Source organism: Capricornis sumatraensis, chromosome 14, assembly GCF_032405125.1.
Source record: "Capricornis sumatraensis isolate serow.1 chromosome 14, serow.2, whole genome shotgun sequence".
Classification (NCBI taxonomy): Eukaryota; Metazoa; Chordata; class Mammalia; order Artiodactyla; family Bovidae; genus Capricornis; species Capricornis sumatraensis.
This window is the reverse complement of record NC_091082.1, coordinates 45,065,095-45,092,059: the sequence shown is the minus strand read 5'-3', so window position 1 is coordinate 45,092,059 and position 26,965 is coordinate 45,065,095. Positions and strand designations below refer to the sequence as shown.

General features: G+C 34.7%; 1 protein-coding gene across 1 annotated transcript in view; it reads left to right on the top strand.

Annotated features, from left to right (window-relative positions):
- KIFAP3 (kinesin associated protein 3) overlaps positions 1-26,965 on the top strand; it is a 146,074-nt gene that overhangs the window by 11,668 nt on the left and 107,441 nt on the right. The window contains exons 2-7 of the mRNA XM_068985999.1: positions 8,256-8,387; positions 13,312-13,466; positions 16,306-16,361; positions 16,929-17,070; positions 23,785-23,884; positions 25,284-25,408. Of these exons, the coding sequence (XP_068842100.1) occupies positions 8,256-8,387; positions 13,312-13,466; positions 16,306-16,361; positions 16,929-17,070; positions 23,785-23,884; positions 25,284-25,408 (710 nt within the window). The remainder of the gene's footprint in view (positions 1-8,255; positions 8,388-13,311; positions 13,467-16,305; positions 16,362-16,928; positions 17,071-23,784; positions 23,885-25,283; positions 25,409-26,965) is intronic.

Sequence of the window (26,965 nt, the reverse complement as noted above, 5' to 3'; positions counted from 1 at the left end):
CTTGGTTGCCTTTCAAACCTTTGTGATTATACAAGTAGCCTACTTTATTTTGAGTGCTCTACTTTATTTTGAGTGCTCTCTCTGAGCTGAGTCCTGGGATAATAGCCAGTTAATTTCTTTTGTTGTTTTTGTTTTTATTCCTTTAACTGTTGTCCCTTTGAACTCATGAACATTATGAGCACCTGGACAGCAGCCACAAAAACACTCCAGATATGTGTATAAACTCCCCTTCAAGAGATACTAGTGCTCTGGGGTGGGACAGAGTGAAGGCTCAAAGATAGCATCTGCCCTCCCAGGTCTCTAAAGAGGATGACAGTCAGCCTTAGGTGTGTGTTTAATTACAACTCTTGCCCCCTAAATCCACGACTGTGGAGATAAGCTAAGGGGGTCTCTTTCATGGAAACATTGGTTTCCTCAGTCCGTTGCCTCTCTGCTGTGCCTTGGGAGTGGTAACCAGTTAAGAATTCTTTCTCTACTATGCTCCTGTATACCTGGGAATGTAAGCCGTTTGGGCATCAGAGTCAGGTGATCTAGAGGTGTCCCTGGGCAGCAGTCTGAATAATTGGAGCACCAGACAGGGGTACAAGCTCCTTTTCTTGGCTGGGGAGGGTAGATACTGGTGATCTGGAGAGCATAAAGATGATACCTACTGGCCTCCATCCTGATTATTTCAGTAGACTCATACTTTAAATTAGATGCCAGCCCCTCAGGCTAATCCTTTAAGATGACCAAATAATCCTTTTTAACAGAAAGTCTGGCACTTTTCAGTCCGGTGCTTGTGCCCTGGGCTCTAGGCTGAGTGAGTCTGCATGCACAAGTCCTTTAACAACTGTTTCAGTCCTTTGCCATGGCCTTTGGGTCTCATGGAAGCTAGATATCTTGGGAGTGGTGTCTCAGGTATAGGCCTTAAAAGTTGGGGTGCCAGATGCTGAGTTCAAATCCTTTGCTCCTCAGGTAAAAAGCTCAGGTTTGTGACTTTTTGCCCGACTGTGGGTCTCCATACCAGAGGTGGGTTTAGGGCAAGACTGTCTGTCAGTCTGTCTTATTTGCTTCGGTGTGAGTTTTCTTGTTTGCTCACTTTGTAGACGTTGCTCAACTAGTTTAGGGGTGTTTTTCAGAGGAAATTGTTTCATAGATGGTATAGACTCTGTGGGAGGAGGTGAGTTCAAGAGCCTGCTACATCACACTTTGTTTATTTGTTTAAAGAAATAAGCATGATCTTTTTCTTTTTTTCTTTCTTTCTTTTTTAAATTTGGCTGTGCTGAGTCTTAGTTGTGGCACAGGGACTTTTTTTAAGTCACGGCATGTGGGCTCCTGGTTGCAACATGTGGGATCTAGTTCCCTGAGGTGGTGGTTTAGTTGCCAAGTTGTGTTTGACTTTTGGGACCCATGATCTGTCGCCCACCAGGCTCCTCTGTCCATGAGATTTCCCAGGCAACAATGCTGGAGTGGGTTGCCATTCCCTTCTCCAGCATATCTTCCCTACCTAGGGATTGAACCCATGTCTCCTGCATTGCAGGTAGATGCTTTACTGCTGAGCCACCAGGAAAGTCCCTAGTTCAAACCTGGGCCCCCTGAATCTGGAGCATGGAATCTTAACCACTGAATCACCCTGGAAGTCCCCCTGCATCACGGTCTTGAACACAAACATGCAGTAAATCCTTTTGACAGGAGTAATTTTTCAAAAATAAATATGTGTTTGTTGAAAAATTAAGGGCTAAACTTTTGTTTCTTTAGAAAATTAATGATGAATATAGAGTACAGTGTTAGTGTTTGTTGTCTATTTTAGGAATCATAATGATATCATCATCCATATGAAATCTAGAAACATCAGGATGTACTTTAGAAGTCAGTAATTAAGAATACTGCCTGAAGGTGACAGTTATCATATGTGAAGAAAGATGTCTCATATCAGTCTCATATCAGTCTGTGAAGCCTGACTTCATATTGAGATTTAAAAAGCACAACTTTTTCTAAGTCAGTATATTACCACTTAAGAATACTGCCTGAAGGTGACAGTTATCATATGTGAAGAAAGATATCTCATATCAGTCTCATATCAGTCTGTGAAGCCTGACTTCATATTGAGATTTAAAAAGCACAACTTTTTCTAAGTCAGTATATTACCACATTGGTTTTAATTCTCTTGTACAAAAAAAAGTGAAAATCCTCCATTAATAGAAGAAATTTGCAAAACAGTTAAAAAGTCATCAGTTTAGTATCAGTGTCATCGGTTCAGTTCAGTCATTCAGTCATGTCCGACCCTTTGCATCCTCATGGACTGAAGCACACCAGGCTTCCCTGTCCGTCACCAACTCCCGGAGCTTGCTCAAACTCATGTCCATCAAGTCAGTGATGCCATCCAACCATCTCATCCTCTGTCGTTCCTTTCTTCTCCTGCCTTCAGTCTTTCCCAGCATCATCGTCTTTTCCAAGGAGTCAGTTCTTCACGTCAGGTGGCCAAAGTATTGGAGTTTCAGCTTTAGCATCAGTCCTTCCAATAAATATTCAGGACTGATTTCCTTTAGGATGAACTGGTTTGATCTCCTTGCTGTCCAAGGGAATCTCAAGAGTCTTCTTGAATACCACGGTTCAAAAGCATCAATTCTTTGATGATCAGCTTTCTTTATAGTCCAACTCTAACATCCATATTGGAGAAGGAAATGGCAACCCACTCCAGTATTCTTGCCTGGAGAATCCCAGGGACAGAGGAGCCTAGTGGGCTGCTGTCTATGGGGTCGCACAGAGTCGGACACGACTGAAGCGACTTAGCAGCAGCAGCAGCAACATCCATATATGACTACTGGAAAAACCATAGCTTTGACTAGATGAACCTTTGTTGACAAAGTAATGTCTCTGCTTTTTAATGTGCTGTCTAGGTTGGGAATAACTTTTCTTCCAAGGAGCCAGCATCTTATAATTTCATGGCTGCAGTTACCATCTGCAGTGATTTTGGAGCCCAAAAAAGGAAAATCTCTCACTGTTAATCGTTTCCCCATCTATTTACCATGAAGTGTACCATGAATAGTGCCATGATTTTAGGTTGGTTTTTTTTTAATGATCTTAGTTTTTTGAATGTTGGGTTTTAAGCCAACTTTTTCACTCTCTTTTTTCGCTTTCATCAAGAGGCTCTTTAGTTCTTTGCTTTCTGCCATAAGGGTGGTGTCATCTGCGTATCTGAAGTTATTGATATTTCTCCTGGCAATCTTGATTCCAGCTTGTGCTTCATCCAGCCCAGCATTTTGCATGATATACTCTGCATAGAAGTTAAATAAGCAGGGTGACAATATACAGCCTTGACATACTCCTTTCCCTGTTTGGAACCAATTGTTGTTTCATGTCCAGTTTTAACTGTTGCTTCTTGACCTGCATATGGACTTCTCAGGTGGCAGGTAAGATGGTCTGGTATTCCCATTTCTTGAAGAATTTTCTATATTTTGTTGTGATCCACACAGTCAAAGGCTTTGGTGTAGTCAATAAAGCAGAAGTAAATGTTTTTCTGGAACTCTGTTGCTTTTTTGATGATTCAACGGATGTTGGGAATTTGATCTCTGGTTCCTCTGTCTTTTCTAAATCCAGTCTGAACATCTGGAAGTTCACAGTTCATGTACTCTGAAGCCTGGCTTGGAGAATCTTGAGCATTAGTTTGCTAATGTGTGAGATGAGTATAGTTGTGTGGTAGGTTGAACATTCTTTAGCATTGCCTTTCTTTGGGATTGGAATGAAAACTGACCTTTTCCAGTCCTGTGGCCACTGCTGAGTTTTCCAAATTTGCTGGCATATTGCATGCAGCACTTTCACAGCATCATCTTTTAGGATTTGAAACAGCTCAACTGGAATTCCATCACCTCCACTAGCTTTTTTCATGGTGATGCTTCCTAAGGCCCACTTGATGTTCCATTCCAGCATGTCTGGCTCTAGGTGAGTGATCACACCATCGTGATTATCTGTGTCATGAAGTTCTTTTTTGTATAGTTCTGTGCATTCTTGCCACCTCTTCTTAATATCCTCTGCTTCTGTACTGTTTGTGTACTTTATTGTGCCCATCTTTGCATGACATGTTCCATTGGTATCTCTAATTTTCTTGAAAAGATCTCTGATCTTTCCCATTTTATTGTTTTCCTCTATTTCTTTGCATTGATCACTGAGAAAGGCTTTCTTTTCTCTCCTTGCTATTCTTTGGAACTCTGCATTCAGATGGGTGTATCTTTGCTTTTTCTCCTTTGCCTTTAGTTTCTCTTCTTCTCTCCTCAGACAACCATTTTGCCTTTTTGCATTTCTTTTTCTTCGGGATGGTCTTGATCACTGCCTCCTGTACAATGTCACGAACCTCCATTCATAGTTCTTCAAGCACTCTGTCTGTAAGATCTAATCCCTTGAATCTATTTGTCACTTCCACTGTATAATTGTAAGGGATTTGATTTAGGTCATACCTAAATGAATGGTCTAGTGGTTTTCCCTACTTTCTTCAATTTAAGTCTGAATTTGGCAATAAGGAGTTCATGATTTGAGCCATAGTCAGCTCCTGGTCTTTTTTTTTTTTTGCTGACTGTGTAGAGCTTCTTAAGGTGTTACAAATAGTAAATCAGGTAATTCCAATAATGGGCTAAATTATTTCTCACCTGATTGATGAATTCCAAGTAATTGGAAGTTCATTCTCTTGATTGTTAAATATCTGTCATCATTATGAATGACATGTTAAATTCAGTTAGGAAGTTTGCTTTTAAGATAAAAGTATTCATTTTGTGGTGATAATACAAGTATATATTTTGATGTGGTGCATTGCTATGGTAAAAGCAAATTATTTATAGACATAATTCATGATTGTGCCCAAACAAGCTGGAATATTTTACTAACCAAAATAGAATTTGAAACTGGTTATCAATTGAAAAATTTTTATATTGTACATAAATACAGAGCGACTGAATTATAAAATGTTTTGAACCTTTAGAAAAACTACTTTGTAAATCAGCCAAATGTACTGCTGTGGTTTGTGAGGGAATCCTGTAAATTTTGTGCAGTGTAAGTTAGAAATAAAGAATCAAGGTGTTCAACAAATAGGAGTATCTGGAATTTGAGAATATGAAGTATTAAAGACAAGGTATTATTTTTTTTATTTACTTATGGCTGCACTGGGTCTTTATTGCTACGTGCGGGCTTTCTCGAGTTGAGGTGAGTGAGGACTATCCTTTAGTTGTGATGTATGGGCTTCTCAGTCCAGTGGCTTCTCTTGTTGGTGGAGCACAGGTTCTAGGCACTCGGACTTCATTAGTTGAAGCATGTGGGCTTAGTAATTGCAAGTTGCTGGCTCTAGGGCACATGGGTCTCAGTAGTTGTGGCTCATGGGCTCTAGAGTGTGCAAGTTTCAGTAGTTGTGGCACACAGGCTTGCTTAGTTACTCCAGAGCGTGTGGAATCTATCAGATCAGGGATCTAACCCGTGTTCCCTGCATGGGGAGGCAGATTCTTAACTACTCCGCCACTAGGGAAATCCTATGGTAAATTGTTAATGTATTTTTAATACACACAGTGTTTATAACATGAACTTAGTTTGTAATATGTGTATTTTGTATATTCAGTGGTAGTGCAAAGGGGAACAGGAAAGAAGTTTTTTCTACCTATAATCTCCGTCAGCCCTCATACTGATATAAACAATTAGTACTTATATCACTCTTATGTCAGTTGCTATTAAAATATAGTTTCAGCCCTACCAAATTGCTGCCGTAAGCCTTTTCTTTAAGGAAATTCTAGAGCTAACATTCTCTGGTTATATATGTAGATAGGAAAATGTCTGGATGTATGTGTGCTGAAATCGTAACAGTTGGTTTCTCCTGGGTTTTTTGGTTTATTTTTTTCTTTTTGCTAATTTATGTGTTCTGTTTTTTCTCTACAGTAAACAAATTGTACTAGTGGTAAATAAATAAATAAAATTAGTTTCTTTAAAATACATGTACAAAAGAAACCCCCCAAACTGAAAAGGAATAGTGAAGTTCTTTGAACTATTTAATTTCCTTGGGAAAGGCAAAATATCAAACCAAAGGATAACCATTATGCTTTTCTGTCAGTTGTTAATATGTAGAAGACCCATGTTGAAAGTGTATTATGAGGTTGCTCTTAGGATCTGCAATTATGTTTTATCCTTATGATTCTCTTCAACTGAATACAGTTACCACCTCCTGTTTAAGTTCAGTACTGGGGTTGGTCTCCATCTCATCAGGAAGGGAATAACTGTTTCTCTTTATAGTGAAGATAGTTTCTTTAGTGCTATATTAACATTTGTTTTTTAGCTGTACTTGCTTACTGTCTTGAATTCCTGTGGTTCCTCTAGCTTTTGACTGCTAGCTTGAATTTACATGCATTTATCTTACCTTTTAGAAGCTGTACCATTCTCTTTAACATGTATGTATATGTCTGTGTGTGTGTATTATATATATATATGCACATCCATATTTTTCTAATTCTCTGTTTTTTACTGGCATCCCTAGTTTCTGCTTTTATTTTTTATATCTGAATATCTTTCTGTCAGTTAGTTTAGTTGCTGACATACCTAGACTTTAGCTTCTGTATATTTGATTTCTGTGTCTACACTTGACTGTTAATTGTTGTTCTAATATAGATTACAGAACCAAAGTGATGTCTCTGCTTTTTAATACGCTGTCTAGGTTTGTCATAGCTTTTCTTCCAAGGAGCAAGTGTCTTTTAATTTTATGGCTGTAGTCATCATCTGCATTGATTTTGGAGCCCAAGAAAATAAAGTCTGTCACTGCGTCCATTGTTTCCGCATCTTTTTGCCATGAAGTGACGGGACTGAATGCCATGATCTTAGTTTTTTGAAAGTTGAGTTTTAAGCCAGCTGTTTTACTCTCTTCTTTTACCTTTATCAAGAGGCTCTTAAGTTCCTCTTAAGAGGGTAAAGCTCTGTAGCCTTACCTTGTAAGGCTTACCTCAGTAGCCTTGTTGTAATAAAGAATTCTGAAATTCTGTCAGTTGTTAATAGTGTGGAAGACCCACTTTGAAAGTGTTAGTATGAGGTTGCTCCTAGGATCTGCAGTTATATTTTATCCTTATGATTCTCTTCAATTGGATTCAGTTACCCCCTTCTATGTAAATTCAGTACTGGAGTTGCTGAACTGAAGTAAAAAGTTATTTTAAAATTACATTGAAATATGCATAATAGGCCAGTTATTCCTACTGAAGAAAAAGTTTTGAGTTTCTGATTTTTGGAATTTAAGATGTTGTCATATTTCTCTTCCTTCCCATTAGGTTAAAAGATCCCACTATGCAGATAACCAGCTCTGATTACAGTGAGAAATTTTACTTGCTTCCATTGCAGTCTCTTCAGTCTCTTTTAATAAAACTTGTTTTATCTGCTGCTAAAGTGACCAATAGCAAGTAGTGATTACATTTGTGACAACACGGATGGACCTGGAAGATATTATGATTAGTGAAATAAGTCAGGCAGAGAAAGAAAAATACTCTGTGTTTTCACTTATATGTAGAATATAAAATAAAACAAGTGAACAAGTATAACAGCATAAAAACAGACACTGAGATACAGATAAACTAGAGGTCACCAGAGGGGAGAAGTGTAAGAGGAGAGCCAAAATAGGTGAAGGGAATTAGTAGATACAAACAACTTACAATAAGGGACAAGGATGTAATGTACAACACAGAGATTATAGCTTGCTAATGTCACTATAATTTTGGACACATGACTATAGAATATAACCTGTAAATTCTCTTTTGTTACACAATTTGTACGTGATTTAGGTACTAACTCAATTTATATAATTATGTTAATTGATAACAGTATTATTTTGCAATTTGGATAATTTCTTCATGTCCTTCTGTAATACAGTTAATGGGTTAACTATTGAGCAGGTTAATTTTTTTTTAATATAAATTTTGGGGCAGCTGTCTTTGGTTTTAAATTGCTGACTTTCAATTGAGATTATTCTCTCCACAACCATTTTAATTTTTTTTTTTTACTCACTGGCTATTATGCATGATTCTTTGGATAAATGCATTTTTTTCAGAGCTCTTCATAAAGGTACTTTCTGCAAGACCAAGAATTATATATATAACAAAGAGTTTATAAAATTGGAGAAAAAGAATTATTTCTTGGCCCAATTCAAGAGTAAATCTGATTTAAATGCATGTGTTAATGTAACACACATGCTTTTGGAACTAGGAGCTAGATAAACACCTGGATGTTCTGTGAGCTTTTAATGTAGCTATCCTGTTTTTCTTTTATAGGAAAGTTAAAGGAGGAAATATCGATGTACATCCATCAGAAAAAGCACTTATTGTTCAGTATGAAGTGGAAGCTACCATTCTTGGAGAAATGGGGGATCCCATGTTGGGAGAACGAAAGGAATGCCAAAAAATGTAAGTTTTCTTCATTTGTGCATATTTGAAAGTAGTAAACCTTATACAAAGTTTGTAGAAATCTGATGTTATTTAAATTTGCATAGATAATGAATGACTATGGCATTCCTCTCAACCTACATTATCTTAGTGAAGCAGAGACTATATTAAGCTATAAATATAGAGTATATTCCAGAGAAAATCATGTTTATGAACTTAATTGGAACCTAATGAAAAATGCTTGTTCTTATTAATCCCATTTTATAAATGCATATAGTAGAATATGACTTGTGAAATCAATTATAAGAGATATGTTTATGTTAGACATTCTAGCCTAATTTAGCAAGTTTGTATTTTAGCTGATACCATATTCTTTCTTCCCTGAAATTACAGAAAGGTATATGACTTCTAGAATTCACAAATGGGACATGTACCTTGAATTCATCCCTTAAAAATCCAGCCATCTGAAAGATGTTAATAGTAGGACAAGCGTTTTCTGACTCAGTGAATTGACGTTAGATCTCCCAGTATTCTACACACTTTCCTTTCTGCTTTTGTAGTACTTTCAGGAGTCCCTTGGGAACTGGCCTTTTTCATTTGTCTTCAGTTGTGCTGGCAATGATCTTGCACTCTTGCCATAGTTTTGTGGAAGTAGAAAGGGTCTGAGATCACCTAATATTGTTTCCCAACTTTATTCCCTGCAGAAAAATATTTGACTTGGGAATTAATTAAAAAGTTAGTATGTTTTGGTATATTCAGTGATTAAGTACATAGTGTAGAATATAATGTAGTTAAGTATGGTCAGGATACTAGGAGTGCATATGATGTTATTTAGCTCACTGAGAAGCACCACAGCTTAAATGCATAGCAGTGGTTCTCAACTGGTTAGAATTTTTTATGATCTGAAAATAACATGCACATTTTTTGTGAGTTTTTTGTGTTCTTAATAGGCATGGGATGCCTATGAAGATTATTTTTTTGATTAAAGAAATAATCAGTAAACATATAGCTAGTCGTATGTATTTGACATTAAATCTTAGTCATATATATATATATTTGTCTCTTTCAGTAAGGGAAGGATTTAGGACAAAAATGTACACACTAAAAGAATAGAGTCTTTCTATTACTTGGAAAGATGATGATAATTAGATTGTTTATATATATAGTAGAAAATAAATCTAAAAATGATTTTTAAAGGTCTGCTTTATTAAATCAAAATACTACTTACAGACCTGTTAAATGTTCGAAGTCTAAAACACTAATAGCACTAGATGCTGGTGAGGATGTGGAACAACAGAAACTCACTCATTGCTAATGAAAATATAAAATGTAACAGCTACTTTGGAAGGCATTTTGGCAGTTTCTAAGCTAAACATATACTTACCATATGATCCAACAGTTTTGCTCTTAGATATTAACCCAAAATGAGTTGAAAATTTATGTCCACACAGAAACCTGCACGTGAATCTTTATAGCAGCTTTATAACTGTCAACAGTTGGAAGCAGCCAAAATATCCTTCAGTAGGCAAAAGAGTAAGCAAACTGTGTTGCATCCATATAGTCAAGTATTATTCAGCACTAAAAGAAATCAACCATCAAGCAATGAAAAAACATAGAGGAACCTAAATGCATATTACTAAGTGAAAGAAGCCAGACTGGAAAGGTTATATACTGTATGATTCCAACTCTTTGACCATCTAGAAAAGGCAAAACTGAAGTAAAAGTAGATTAGCGGTTCTTAGGGGTTATGGCGTGGGGAAGGGGAGAATATGTGGAACACAGGGCATTTTTAGGGTAGTTCAAACTATTTTGTGTGTGTGTGAAATTAGGCATTTGTTCAAGCCCACAGAACTATACATTGCAGACTGCACCCTAATGTAACTGTACACTTTAGTTAATAGTATGTCAAAATGATTCATCAGTTATGACAAAGTTACCACAAGATGGTGATAATAGAAGAAACTGTATTGAGGGAGGGTGGTGGGGACATATATGGTAACTCTACTTTCTGCACTATTTTTCTGTAAATCTAAAACTCTTCTGAAAAAGACTAGCAAGAAAATTTCCAAAATTATATTTATAGAATTTCTACCATGCCTGTTCTCAATCAGATTTATGGAAACTCAAGATTTCCCAGTTCCTTGTTAAAATTAAACATGGAGAGGTCTTTTGAGAGGTTTTCTCAGGATGAATTCTCCTTTATATTTCTACTTCCTGATGTGCAGCTAAAATTATACAAAAGTATTCTGTAGTTTAAAAGACTTAAAAGGTAGAAAGTTAAAAAACCAAATAAATTATAGAAAAAACTAAAATAAAGAGACAGAGTACTGCTAGGATTCTTGTTGCAGACCATAGAAACCTCTCCAGCAAAGTCAAGCATAAAAGGAATATATTAAAAGCTGTACAGTAGCTTATCGAATCCCAAGAGGACAGGATTTGGGGATGACTGTATAACTGGGAATAATATTCAAATCACTTTACTAGACTTGTTTCAGGAGAGAGCATCTGTATCTGAATAATGACTTCAGAGATGCTGAGTGCAGGACATTTTTCTAAGGTCTCTGTCCCTGTCGCCTCTTTTTCTAAGGTCTCTGTCCCTGTTGCCTCTAATACCTTCAGTTTCTCCCAAACTTAGCCATCTTCAGTTCATTTGCTCAGTCATGTCCACCTCTTTGTGACCCTGTGGACTGCAGCACACCAGGCTTCCCTGTCCATCACCAACTCCCGGAGTTTACTCAAACTCATGTCCATTGAGTCAAGGATGTCATCCAACCATCTCATCCTCTGTCATCCCCTTCTCCTCCTGCCTTCAATCTCTCCCAGCATCAGGGTCTTTTCCAATGAGTCAGTTCTTTCACATCAGGTGGCCAAAGTATTGGAGTTTCAGCTTTAGCATCAGTCTTTCCAATGAATATTCAGGACTGATTTCCTTTAAGATGAACTGGTTTGATCTCCTTGCAGTCCAAGGGACTGTCAAGAGTCTTCTCCAACACCACGGTTAAAAAGCATCAATTCTGTGCTCAGCTTTCTTTATAGTCCAATTGTCACATATATACATGACTACTGGGAAAACCATAGCTTTGACTAGATGGATTTTGGCAAAGTAATGTCTCTGCTTTTTAATATGCTGTCTAGGTTGGGAATAACTTTTCTTCTAAGGAGCAAGCATTTTTTAATTTCATGGCTGCAGTCACCATCTGTAGTAATTTTGGAGCCCCCTAAAATAAAGTCTCTCACTGTTTCCATTGTTTCCCCATCTATTTCCCATGAAGTAATGGAACCAGATGCCATGATCTTAGTTTTCTGAATGTTGAGTTTTAAACCAACTTTTTCACTCTCCTCTTTCACTTTCATCAAGAGGCTGTTTAGTTCTTCTTCTCTTTATGCCATGAGTGTGGTATCAGTCCTGAATATTCATTGAAAGGACTGATGCTAAAGCTGAAACTCCAATACATTGGCCACCTGATGCAAAGAACTGACTCATTTGAAAACACCCTGAAGCTGGGAAAGATTGAAAGCAGGAAGAGAAGGGGATGACAGAGAATGAAATGGTTGGATGGCATCACCGACTCAATGGACATGAGTTTGAGTAAACTTTGGGAGTTGGTGATGGACAGGGAAACCTGGCATGCTGCAGTCCATGAGATCACAAAGAGTCAGACACAACTGAGCGACTGAACTGAACTGAACTGTGGTGTTATCTGCATATCTGAAGTTACTGGTATTTCTCCCGGCAACATTAATTCCAGCTTGTGCTTCATCCAGGCTAGCATTTCTCATGATGTACTCTGCATATAAGTTAAATAAACAGGGTGACAGTATACAGCTTTGACATACTCTTTTCCCAATTTGGAACCAGTCTCTTGTTCCATGTCCAGTTCTAACTGTTGCTTCTTGACCTGCATACAGATTTCTCAGGAGGCAGGTCAGGTGGTCTGGTATTCCCATCTCTTGAAGAATTTTCCACACACACACACACACACACAGAAACAGTCAAAGGCTTTAGCATAGTCAGTAAAGCAGAAGTAGATGTTTCTCTGGAACTCTCGCTTTTTCAATGATCCAGCGGATGTTGGCAATTTGATCTCCAGTTCCTCTGCCTTTTAACTAAGCCATCTTCACTAGAGATCTTCACTAGGAAGTATTTCAGCACTGTGGCTCCTTTCTTTCGTTTCTCTTTTTGAATCTAAGCCTTGCATGAGTGCATCTGCTTGCGAGAATCTCTTGCCACCAGTTTGAGTCTTCACCCTGAACCTAATTTTTTGTCCTTATAGCTTTCTTTGTTGTCATGAATCCATGTAAATTGGCAATTGCTTCCAGATTTTGAACAACCTTTTCTTATTCATCTTGCAGTGAATTTCCTGGACTAAATTAAAAAGGAGGAAGAACCTGTTTTTTTTTTTAATGTACTGACAAATATAACTATATTCATTTGTTCCTCAGCATTCCTCATATAAGTCTTAAAATGCATCCTACTTTTTTTTCCTTCTGCATAATTTCCATCAGAATAATCAAATCTGAATATGTAAATATTGTATTCTGTCCTAAACTGAAAACTATGACTGTGAATATGGTCAAGAAAATGATTTATTTTTGTCACTATGGATTTTCATATCTAATAATTAAAAACTTTATATGATATAAATATATATCTATGACATCAGAAAGACTGTTTTATAACTGGTCTCTGGATATGCTATCCTCCCTAGATGAGTGAGATGTAGACTTTACCATTCCTTTTGTTATCTCATTTGTCCAATTTGAGGAAAATCATTGTTTTGCATTTTTTTCTAAGTCTAGCTATATCTTATACTTTATTACATGTTACTAAAAGAGACTATGTCAGGTACACTTAAATATTTTATAAATTATTTAAAAGAAGTACTGTTTAAATTGTTACTTACTTTAATAATAACTGAGTTGGAAAATTCTGATTTGCCTGCAGCATCCGTCTTAAGAGTCTCAATGCCAACACAGATATAAGTTCCCTGGCACGGAAGGTGGTTGAGGAATGTAAACTCATTCATCCCTCAAAGCTAAATGAAGTAGAACAGCTGTTGTACTATCTCCAGAACCGCCGTGATTCAATGTCAGGGAAAGGTAAGTAGAAGAACAACTAAATTTTTAACGCAAAACCATAGCAAAACCCACCTCAATATTGTAAGTAATTAGCCTCCAATTAAAATAAATTAATTAATTAAAAAATTAAAAAAAAAACAAAACCAGAGTTGTTTGACTGTAGTTTGTACTTTTGATATTTAAATGGTGATGGTTTTTTTGTTGTTGTTGTTAGTGCTGTGACTAAGTGAATGAAAGAATAAACAAACATACTAGTATTCCAGGCTTACAAAATGATCTATTTTATACTAAGTGTGTGTGTGTGCATGCGCACATATGATAAAATAAGGAATAAAAAAGCAAATATCTTTCATATTGATTCTGGAATAATAAAAAGAGAGAATTGAGGCGTGGAAACCTGTTTTCTCCACCCGAGCAACTTATTTATATTTTCTATATTTCTTATTGACAATTAATTGATAATTTGGATTACTAAAGTATTTAAGTGTTAAAATATTTGTGGTATGCATATGTTTTGTGAATCTTTCTTAGGAAAACTTACCTTTTCATTGCCAAACATCTCTATTGTTACTATTCTTCTATCTTTAATTGCCTCATAAAAGAATAAATTCATTAAACTTAGAGCTAAGTAATTGATTATTTATAGAAGACATTTTCCAATGTCCAAGCTCAAAACAAAAGTACAGGTATTTAAATGGAAAGTTATCTCAGATTAATCAGTGGTTACTTATTCCATTTCATAGTATTTATTAATGGACAGTCCATGGAGTCGCGAAGAGTTGAACACAACTGAGCAACTTTCCCTTCACTTCACTTATTAAGTTTACGTATATCTTTCTTTTCATTCCTGAGTTCTATTATATGGTACCCTTGACATAGCTTATACTTCAGTTTTGATTGTATTAAGTAGAAAAAATGAAAGAGAAAATTTATTTGCACTTTTAAAAAAATTAAGCAATCATTTCTCTCCATCCATAGCAAATAAAATGCCTTGTGCCTAATATGTACTTTTATTAGTTAGCCTTGTATACAGTATATAGCACACATTATATGATCAGTATGTGTTTGTTGAATGAATTGAATAGCTGTGAATTTATTTAAAAACAAAAATAAGCATTTCAAACTTGATTATTTCCAACTGCATAGCTGGCACTCCAACTACTTAGCTGTATACCTATTAATTATTAATAATAAGTGCTGTAAGGAAAATATTATCAAAAATTTTTAACTTCTTTGTGATAGACTATTTCTGTCACGGTGTTACTGGATGATAAAAGATAATATCTTCAATAAGTTAAGTTGAAAATGAGAAAAGTAAATCCTGTGCTTTTAAGATGTGTCTGTTCCTACTGTAGGTTGTATAATATAATTAAAATTAATCTTTCCTAATGCTACTGTACTGAAGTACTGAAGTCGCTCAGTTGTGTCTGACTCTTTGCAACCCCATGTATTGTAGCCTACCAGGCTCCTCCCTCCATGGGATTCTCCAGGCAAGAGTACTGGAGTGGGTTGCCATTTCCTTCTCCAGGGGATCTTCCCCACCCAGGGATCGAACCCAGGTCTCCCACATTCCAGGGAGATGCTTTAACCTCTGAGCCACCAGGGAAGCCCTTAATACAATTCTGAGGACATTTGTAATAAAATAAAATAAAATCTTTAATGAGAACCCTTTCACTGAGTTTTCAAGGTAAATCAGTCTTCTTACCTCCTTCCCCAGAAATTAGAGTAATATGAGGAAATTTTCATATTACATAAATTCAAATCATTGTTTCTTTATATAGATACTAATGTTTGGAGACATATATGAAATGCTATGCTATAGCATATATACATTTATTTTTAGAAATGATTCTATGTTCTTTCTTTTTACTTGATATTCACTATTTCAAAGCCAGAAACCTAGCCCTAAAGGTGGTTAAAATAAAATTATAGTAGCTTTTGATTATATGATTCTTTACCATAAGTCTTTTTTTTCTTTATTTATTAAAACTACTGTCATAATAAGTTATCTGTTTGAGGAAAAATCTAGCTGTTGAGAAAACATAACTTTGTTTAGAATGGCTACCTTCTTCCAAAAACAATCAGGATTAATTCCTGTTATATGTAAAGCATTTGCTAATTTTAGAATCAAAAATTTGATATTACTTAAACTTATTTTAATGTACAGTCATTGCTTATGTTTTTGATCCAGATCAGATCAGTGAAGCATTTTTTTATTTTCTTTTTAGAATACGAAATTCTGCTTTTAGTCAAATAATTCAACATAACAAATGACTCAGAGTTATATTCACCACCGTTAATGCCTCTTTAATCCATTTGGGAGCAAGTGAGGATTAAATTAGCACAAATATTAAACATTTGCCTTTTAATTTATGGACCTAATTTTGTTTAAAAAATCAGCAACTGTATTTTAGCTTCTTAACTTTACCCAGGTTATTTCTTTTCCATTTTCTTTGTTAATTTTAATTTTAGTCTTTTTGTTACCTAATTCATTAGTTTTTGATGTTCTCATTCTCACCTTAAATGTGAATTAGGAAAAAAAAAGAAAAAATAGATTTTTTGCTTCTTGTTGGCAAGTCTAGGTATTTACATACCTAACTGTTAAACAATGAGGAAGCTAAATTGTGACCTAACGTAACTTGGAGATTATTTATATATTTTATTAAACTCTCCTGGATATCCTCATTAGAACAAATGTACTATAGATGAGCATTTTTTATACATTGGAAAAAGATTACCTCATAAATTACTCATTTTAAGATCCCCAGCTTAGCTAGAATTAAACTCAGCTGCTGAAAATAAAAATTAGCCAGAAATCCAAAATCCTGGTTCTTCTCATTAAAACAAAATCTTTTTACAGAAAAAAAAGAGAAGTCAAGCAAGCCTAAAGATCCACCTCCTTTTGAAGGAATGGAGGTAAGACTGTATTTTTATATATTAGAGAACTGATTGTAAGGTAATGCTTTTACCATCAGTAGTTCCTATAGTTACATTAGACAAGTGTGGAATTTTTAGAAGTGGTTGAACTTAAAGTTCCCAAAAAAGATAGGAAATAAATATTTAATAAAGGAAAAAATTATTGGGTATGTTTTTTAGACAATTTATTTTGATAAATTGTGAAAAGTATTAACTATTCTAATTGCAGTGTGTTTTAAAATAGTGTTTAATATATTATGGTAGATAGTATTTTACATTTAAGATACTTTATTAATATAAATAGGCCAATTTTAGAGTTTGTTTACATCCTGTTTTTATCATATGGTTTATGACTATTTTCATATTGAAGTTCCATCACCCAAAGATCTAATCTCTCCCTGTACAAAAAGATTGCTACTATGTACAAAAAGATTGCTACCATGAGTCCTTTGAAAACTTGTCTCATTATCAAGAGCAATATATTGATCACAAAATATCATTCCTTTGACAACTCTGTTGAGCGCTGCTATTCTTTTAGAGTACTTCCTTCCTCTTCCTTTGTTTCAGATTGATGAAGTTGCTAACATTAATGACATGGATGAGTACATTGAGTTATTATATGAAGATATTCCTGACAAGGTTCGGGGTTCTGCTTTGATCCTACAGCTTGCTCGAAATCCTGATAACTTGGAAGAACTACTACTGAATGGTAGAAATTATGGACTTATATCTATAAATATTTAAAGTTTAAAATTATTGTGAATATGATTTTTAAATTATTATAATAGAGAGGTAAGCTAAAATTATTTATATCAAACTTAGGAATGCAATTGTTTTCCAGCTCTTTATTACTTCCCTTCTTACTCAAATTTCTTAACATGTGGGCATAATGTTTAAATATTCTCTGGAGAATGGACAAATAATTTAAACAAGAAAAATAAAGTCTTAATGGTACTGTTTATTTTCTTCTATTCTGGAAGACTTTATTCTTTCAATTAGGATATAAAATCAGACTTTTGACAATTGCACATGTATGCTTTCATTAAATTACAGTTCTAATATTTTTTAAACAGCACAACCCAAAATAGTACTCTTTTAAATTTCATTTAGCTTGACTTTGATGCCATGTATTTGCTTTCTTTTCACTAGAAGTGCTAGGTAATAAAAAAAAAAAAAAAGGAGATACAATACTCTTAAAACCTTCTTTCTCGTTTTTACCACTATAGAATACCACTATAGAATTATTATAATTTTCTGATTATACTTTAGCCAAAATTAAAATATAGAAGATATCATTATGATCTAATTTCTGTCACATGATAATACCTTTTTATCTATTGTCAAACTCCTTTTATGGAGCTGGTCCAGCGTACATCTGTACTTTCTAGCTTGGACAAAATATCCTGGGATCTATCCAGAGAGTCATAGGATATTACCAATATTCCAGTTAGGAAATTTGTACATTTAAAATATTTTCCAAATTGTGCAACTCATATATTCATATATTCTTTTTAAGAAATTAGAGTATTACAGATAAAACCCCTTTGACCATTACTCTATAATCTGTTAGGAATTTGGAATGCATTCTTCCAGATCTTTTCCATACTTTTACACATAATATATATAGAGGATTTTTTTCCTGTGTTAAAATATAGAGTGAATTTTTATGTTAATTATATCATACTTCTTACTTGGTAATTTTTTCTCCATGTAGTAATGTTTTGAGATTACATGCATATAGCTACATACAGTGTTAATTAGTTTTGAACTACTTTTGATTATTGTATTTTATGAAGTTATATACATATTCTTTAGCCATTCCCCTATTGATGGTTATTAGACTTTAAAATTGGGTCTTAAAATTTCCAAATTTTCCAATAGGAAACTTCAGTGAACATCTTTGTTCTTATTTATATATACAAACCAGGGGGTTTTTTAGTGTGTACACAGAAACAAAAGTTATACAGAAATACAGGTTGTAATGTCTTAGGGGTATTGTTGAATTGTCCTCCAAATTGTTTATGCCACTGTATATATCCAGACCCATGGAATATGAAGGCTGTAAAACTTAAACATTTTTGCCTTTGTGTTGTTGCTAACAAACAGTACCTCTTTGGTTTAAGTTGTATTTACCTGATTTCTAATGAGTTCGACCTTTTTCTCATGTCACTAGACTTTTGGAATTCCTACCCTGTGGAGCTTGTATTTATACATACATGTGAATATATGTATATTTACATATAAATATACATCTTTTTTTATATATGTATATATATAGTCATCCCTCAATATCCACGGGGGATTGATTCCAGGGCCTGCCAAAGATACCAAAATCTGCACATATCCAGGTCTCATAGTTGGTCCTCCATATCCATTTCTTCTACATCTGTGGATGCAACCAATCATGGATCATGTACAGGTTACCGTTGAACAACATGAGCTTGAACTGCCCAGGTTGACACATGCATACATAAATTTAAGCCCATGTTCAAGTATAAATGGACCTGTGTGCAGTTCAAACCCATGTTGTTAAAGTGTCATCTATTGATATATATCCTTTTTCTTTTATGTACTTAGAAATAGTTACTTTCAGTCTATTGTCTTTTTTTTCCCTTGACATATCTTTTTCCGTTCTTTAACTGTCACCCTTTTTGTGTACTTGAATTTGAAGTGTTTTTGTTAGATTGGATATAGAGTTGGGTCATATTTTTAATACATTTCAATAATCTTCCGTTTGATTGGCATGTTTATTCTATTTACCATTAAAATAATTACTCATAAAGTGGGATTGTCATCTAACATTCTGTTTGTTTTCTGTTTTTCTTGTTTTGATCTTGTCTCTCCATGACTGCCTTCTTTTATGTGAAATATTGTCTTGTATTCCATTTTAATTCTTTTGTTATTAATTTACTATTATGTGTTTTCCTGAATTAACTTTCTTAGTAGTTACCCTCGGATTACAGATACCAACTTAAGTTTTAAAAATCTAGTTTAACTTAATGCCAATATAATTTTAATAGTCCATAAAACCTTTTTTTCAGTATACTTCCCACCCCACATCTTTATACTATTAATTCATACATATTACATCTGTATATATTATCAGCCTGTCAGCAAGAAATATAATTATTGATATATGCATTTTAAAATCAGAAGAAAATAATACAGTCAAAAATATGTTTATAATGTCTTTTAGATACAGAGAGAGTTACCTTTACTGGTGCTCTTTATTTCTCTGTGTGGATTTAAGTTACACTCTAATGTCCTTGTACTTCAGCCTGATGGAATCTCTTTTGTATTTCTCATAATGCTAACAACAAATTGTCAAAGGTTTTTTGTTTTGTTTTTTTTAGTAATTTGACTGTGTCATCCCTCTGGCTTTATGTCTCTGTGGTTTCTGATGTGAAATCAGCTGTTAATCTTATTGAGGACCCTTTGAACATGTTGAATTAATTTTCTCTTGCTACTTTCAGCGTTGCCTTTGCCTTTGGCTTTTGCCCGTTTGACTATGGACTCTTTGCAATCCAACAGACTGTAGCCCACCAGGCTCCTCTGTCCATGGAATTCTCCAGGCAAGAATACTGGAGTTGGGTAGCCATTCCCTTCTCCAAGGGATATTTCTGACCTTGAGAATCAAACTCAAGTCTTCTACATTTGCAGGCATATTCTTTACCTTCTGAGCCACCAGGGATGCCTTCTGATGTGTTTAAGTGGTGATATCTTTTAGCTGATCTTGCTTGGAGTTTGTGGAGCTTGTTGGATATGCAGATTGTTTTTCATCAGATTTAGAAAGTTTGGGCCATTATTTTCATAAGTATTTATTCAGCTCTTTCCTCTGTATATACTCTTCTCTTGGGACTCCCATGTTAGTAAGCTTGTTGATGTCATATAGGTCTTTGAAGTTCTCTTAATAGTTTTCATTTTTTTCCCTTTCTGTTCAAGACTGGATAATCTTAATCAACTTGCCTTTATACTTGTTGATTTTTTTTTCTAATTCTCATCTGTAGTTAAGACCTTGTAATGACTTTTTCATTTCAGAGGTTGAACTTTGCAACTTCAGAATTTCTGTTTGGTTCATCTTGTATTATTTGTATCTCCTTATTGATATTCTTTGGTGAGACAGCATTCTCATACCTTCTCGCATTTCCTTTAATTCTTTAGACATGATTTCCTTTAGTTCTTTAAATATATTTATAGTGACTTAAAATAATTTAAAATCTTTGACTCATAAATTCAGAATGTGAGCTTCCTCCTGGATTGTTTGTATTCAATGCTATATTCCTTGAGTTTGGGATATACTGTCCTTTTTTCTTTGTATGTATTGTATTTTTGTTATTGTTATTGAAATAATATTGTAGCAACTCTGGAAATCAGAATTCCACTCCCTTCTGGGCTTGTTATTTTTACTGTTTGTTTTTTTAATGATTTTCCTGGATTACTTCTATAAAGTCTGTATTATTTGTCCATGCAATCACTGAAGCCTCTGCTCCTTATAGTGGTAACTAATGATTTGATAGAGATTTCTTTAGATGCCTGGAACCAAGTATCCTAACCTTTGCTGAGGGGCTCTGGGTATGAACGTATGGGCAGGAGGATGTCTTCAGTGCTCAAGCAAGTAGTTTACAAACCTTAGCCTTTAATTGCTGCTTGAATATTGTGTCAAGGTTGGGTAGAGATGAGAGACTAGGCTTTTTTAGGGCGTTCCCTGACATGAGGCCATTCCTGCACATGTGCCTGACCATCTAGAGTACCAGGAATATGTTGGAGGCTTTCAAGACCCTGTGAATATATTATTTCCCAGTTTTTCTTTTCAAAGTGTTTTGGTCAGCCTCTTGTTAATTCCAGTTGGCTAGGCTGCTGCACGTAGCTGTAATGTTGCTACTAGTAGTTTTCAGCAAATGCCCTGGTACTAAGGTTGTTTATAAGAGCAATCTCTGAGTCAGGTTAAATAAAGCAAACCCATAGAAATGGAGCTTTTCAGCAAGCGTCCCGATGTATCAGGTGTTGATAATTCACCAGAGTGCGGACCTAGGGGAGGACCACACTGCTCGCTCTCCTCCAGCTGCTGCTGGGCTACTGTTTTTCACAGATATGATGCTCTTAGTTTTCAAAGTTTCCACAAAGTTGCATGGAGGGAATGGAACTAGGGCAAGTTGAAATGCCACAGAGTTCACTGTTTTTACCAAGTCAGCCTGTTTCTCAGATAAATTCTTCTCGAGTTGTCACAAAACTACCTAAGTTCCAGATCTAAAAAAAATTGATTTTGAAAAGTTCTACCAGTATTATATTTGCTTATGGAGGAGTGGATTTTTGGAGGTCCTTAGTCTGCTGTTCCAGAAGTGCTTGGTCCTGGAATTCATTTTTGTTGAAAGTGAGCAGTAGAGGTATAATTTTATTTTATTCCATGTTTTATAGCCAGTTATTCCAATGTACTTACTGAATACTCCTTCTTTTCCCAAAGATTTGAAATGCCTTTTCTATTATTAATATAGGCCAGCCATTCTTTTACTCAGTAGATACTTCTTGAAAGCTTATTCTGTGCCAGGTACTGCTCTGATATATTCATAGGTGTGTTTTGATACTCTATTTTCTTTTCTGTTGATCTATTTGATCATTTCCGTTCCAATATCATACTAGTTTTGACACGTTTTGTTTTGTACTTTGACTAGAGTTTTAGAATAAGTAGGAGACATGTTTCAGTGAGTTGATTTTTTTTTTTTTGAAAGTGTTGTTGCTGGTCTTATACATTTTGTTATATATTATTTAGCAATCACTTTATTATATTCTCTAAGAAAATCATAATGAAATTTTAATTATGATTACATTCAACTTATAAATTAATTTGGGGTTTATTTTAATATTTTGTAAGCTTTCTATTTTCTTCTGGTTTATTTCATTACCTGTAAATAATTCCTATAGCTATAGGTCTTTTTAGACATTTTTCTATTCCTCAGTAAAGAAAAATGTTAAATTCATGACATTATAGCACATCATTTTCCAAAGTATATTCTAAGAAGTACTGAATCCTCTGGATTAATAATGATGAAATGCCTTTGGTAATACAGGATTAAACAAAGCTAAACCAGGTCTTTATTAAGACTTTTTAAACCTTTTACATATTGTCTATTTATTTGACTTCAGAATAATTTTGTTCAAGGCCTGTATTATACCAGTGCTCTGGTATATATATATGAGTATGAATATGAATAATATCATGAAATGCTATTATGGGATATTTTTCAATTGTAGGAAAAATTCCCCACTTAATGGATTACAATATATAGTGAATTCTTGTTGTTCCATAATGTGAATGGCCAGAAAGCTCAAATAAACTACTTTTATCATCATAATAAATACTGATAATACAGTTCACAATATATCCTACATGCCTATTATAGAAAGTTGAATTATGATCTCTATATAATACAGTAATTTCAGTTTTTAATGATTTTAAGTCAGTCATGAACAATACTATTTGAAAGTAGTCGCATTACTGTATGTTTACTTAATGTATAGTAATTCTCGTTAATCAGTTCATTAATTTTACCATTTTAAAGCGAAAGGCCTAACAGGGATGTTTATCAGTCTAGCCTGAAGTTTTGGGGAAGATTTTTTTGCTCTATTTTTGCCTGTTAGCATCAGCTTAACATGACATTAAAATATTAGATTTATTTTTCAGTTTATAAGTTTTGTTTGATTATTAATTTGCTTCAGTGAAGCTAGTGTTATCCTGCTATAAACTGCTCATTATTTTTTTAGACTTAAGCTAGGTTTTTTTTCTTACAAATACATTAAATCAGATTTTAAAAACCTGGCCACTGCAGTTGCATATAGAAATGAAAATTAAGAATTAAATGGTTCTTTTCATTATTTATTGTCATTCATAGTACTCTTATTTTGTTACTTTGTTTAAATTATATTTTATTTTTCTGTTTATGATAATAGACTTAAAGTTGCATGTTGTGAGTTTTAGTATTTGCTGCTGCTAAGTCACTTCAGTCGTGTCCGACTCTGTGCAACCCCATAGATGGCAGTCCACCAGGCTCCCCCGTCCCTGGGATTCTCCAGGCAAGAACACTGGAGTGGGTTGCCATTTCCTTCTCCAATGCTTGCATGAAAGTGAAAAGTGAAAGGGCAGTCGCTCAGTCATGTCCCACCCTTAGCATGGACTGCAGCCCACCATGCTCCTCTATCCATGGGATTTTCCAGGCAAGAGTACTGGGGTGGGGTGCCACTGCCTTCTCCGAGTTTTAATATTTAAATTTTTAAAATAGCTTTCTGTGTTGGAAAGAAGCATCCTACTTTTTGTCCCAGTTCTACCTTAGCTTTGTTATTTATTGATAAGTAGACATTTAAAACCAATTACCCTTTCTATCAGAGTTGATTCTGAGTGATCATTTTTGTACGTCCCCTTTTTCTTTAGATACTGCCCTTGGTGCATTAGCAAGAGTCCTGAGGGAAGACTGGAAACAAAGTGTTGAGTTAGCTACAAACATAATATACATCTTTTTTTGCTTTTCCAGGTAAGTGTAAAAATTAGGAAATAAAAGTTCTAATCTCTCTCTCTCTGTCTGTGTCATTGCTTTAAATAGTAGATCACTAGTTTTCTCAGTCTCCATATGTGTCTAACAGTGCTCTGCCTCTCAACTTCTATTTTCCATTCTCTCTCCCCTTTGTTGTTCTGTCTTTCTTTCAGTCTACATTCATCAAGCGTGTGCATGTGCAGCAGGGTAATATAATGGTATAAATTTTAAGAGTTACGGGCTTTGGAAATAGATTCTCTGAATTTGAATCCAAATCCTGCTGTTTTAACCTCTGTGGTCTTAGTTACATAACTTAACCTTTCTATGCTCAGTTTCCACATCTGTAATTTTGGAAAGTAATAGTGACAGCCTCTTCAGATAGGTATTAGAAAAAAGCTTGACCTAGAGTAAGTGCCAGTAAGTGTTATTGTTTTATATATAGTTGACCCTTGAACAGCATGGGGTTGAACTGCACAGGTCCACTTGTATGTAGTTTTTTTCACTAAATATGTACCACCATATTATATGAAGGTACTAGTTGAATTTGTGCAGAACCACCAATATGGAGAACCCACTATAAGTTATATGTACATTTTTGATGACACAGAGGGTTGACCACCCCAGTCATTGTGTGATTCAAGGGTCATCTATCCTTGTGTATATCCACTATATATGTTTGCAGATGTGTTCCTGTTATGTATTCATGTATATCATTTATAGACATTTATTCTTTAGAAGGATGCTTATTGAGGCAATGTGAAAAGTTTCTGACTTTTCAGAAATTCTAGGGAATTTTTTGCCTCTGTTCTAAAAATGTGCCAGCATTAGCAAAATAAAAATTTACTGAATAAGTACTCGGTTGAATAAAGTGCCTAGGAAACATATAAAACCTGATTGTTAATACTTAACTAGTTTATTTCCTAGCATAAATAATAGTACTGTTATATTATTAGTTTTGTTCGGTGGTAGTCTGAAATTTTATTTTGAGGATATCTAAACTCGATGGATGTGAGTCTGAGTGAACTCCGGGAGTTGGTGATGGACAGGGAGACCTGGCGTGCTGTGATTCATGGGGTCGCAAAGAGTCGGACACGACTGAGTGACTGAATTGAACTGAACTGAACCTGAAATAGTTCAAATGGTGGTTAGTTGCAAAAACTCATTTTGTTCAATTTTTAACTTAAAAATTACTTCATTTCAAGTAAAGATTGTATTTTAAAATATATTTAAAGTAATCTCACAATTTCAAGTCTTCCTAGTATACTCTGGGTATGTTCATTTATTAAAATATGTATGTAAAGTCTGTTTTACATTGTTTGTACAGTGTTTATCCAAAACAGATTTCCTGAAGCCTCAAAATGTATTCCTTTAAATACATACTAAAAACTCTTCTTTAAAGCTTTTCTCAGTTTCATGGACTTATCACTCACTATAAAATTGGAGCTCTGTGTATGAATATCATTGATCATGAATTAAAAAGACATGAGCTTTGGCAAGAAGAACTTTCTAAGAAGAAGAAAGCTGATATCCTTTGAAGCAGCATTTCACTCCACTGCTGTTGCCTGTGAGCTTTGGATAGAGGGGATTTTGTTTTGTCACTCACATTACTTGGAAAAATGCAATAGTGTATTGAAGGTTAAGATGAAGATTGAAATTAACAGAATGAATATATTTTCACATATAGTTTTGATCTTTTTTTAACTTTGATTAGGTGATAAGCTAGAGGAATAAATGATTGTTGTCCTGGATAACTGAATTTGTGAGTTTCTAAGTGGCTGTGCTATTATGTTCCCTAAGACCATTTAGTAAGCTGAAGTCTGGCTCACCACTGTTGGCCTATGTAGTTCTCTCTTTGAAATAAGGTAGCTTTGATTGGAATGAGTGTGACTTTGGTGAAGAACATAGTTTTAAATTCTATTTTTCTAATTAAGTACAAAAATTATTTTTAAAAATACATACAGATTTGAGATGCCTGTAGAATCATAGAACCCATGAAAGAAACCTTAATGTTTTCTGCAACTTCCTTACCAATGGATTATTAGTCTCTTCTTTGACATGTCACTGCTTATTCTTTAACTCATTCTGTGCTTTGGCATTCTACTCATTATAATGCTCTTTTGCCTAGTGTACCAAAGTCTACTTCCCAATAACTTCTACTCTTTGATTCTAGTCTTGCAAACTGAAGCAATATAGAATAAGGATATTCTCTTCAATATCCCATTTCTTATATTTAAAGATACTGATCATATTTCCTCTACAACTGTAATTTTTTTTTACAACTTTAATTTTTAATTGAAGGCCCAGACTTATTCATATGTGTCTTCATATGATATGTTTTGCAGATGAACAAGCTATATTGGTCACTTTCTTTTGAACCCAAAATTTATTGATCTCTTTTAAAAAATAAAAATATTGTTTTTGTTGTGCCCAATATCTCATGTTTTTACCTCCCCTTGGTGAGATCCCCAAGTCACTATAAAAATACACACACACACACACACACACACACACACAGATTTGACTTTTCTTAATTAGGATTTTTACAAGTTTAGAAATTTTCTGTGCGTGCTCTAAGTTTCTGACATCTAGATTGGTATTGACTTAACCCATGTGGATAACTTAATAATCCTAGAGGCCGTAGGTAATTTCTTGAGTCCCAAGTTTACTGAATGTACCTAAAATTTCCAAAAATTGAGGGGGAAACTGTGTTGCCATGCAAGTAGCATTCAACAAAGGGGATGCTTTTGAATGCTTGGGTATCCTGAAGTCATACTGCAGTAACTGGTTATTTCTGCAGGTGTGCAGGGAACTGTTTGGGGTTATAAGATATAATTTTAAAATGTTTTTCTCTTGCTTTGGGATATTTTATTTTTGTATGTAGTCTGAAGAGGGTGCTAACAAGCTTTAGATCTAATCAACATCCTTTGAATATACTAGACATCTGTCTGAAGTAGAATTCACTATCCCTATCAACTAAACCATTCTTTAAGGCTATAACCTTTTTGGTTCATGGACCCAGTTTTGAATCTGGTGAAAGTTGGAGACTTGTGCACATTTGTAAAATGCATACAATTTTTAAGG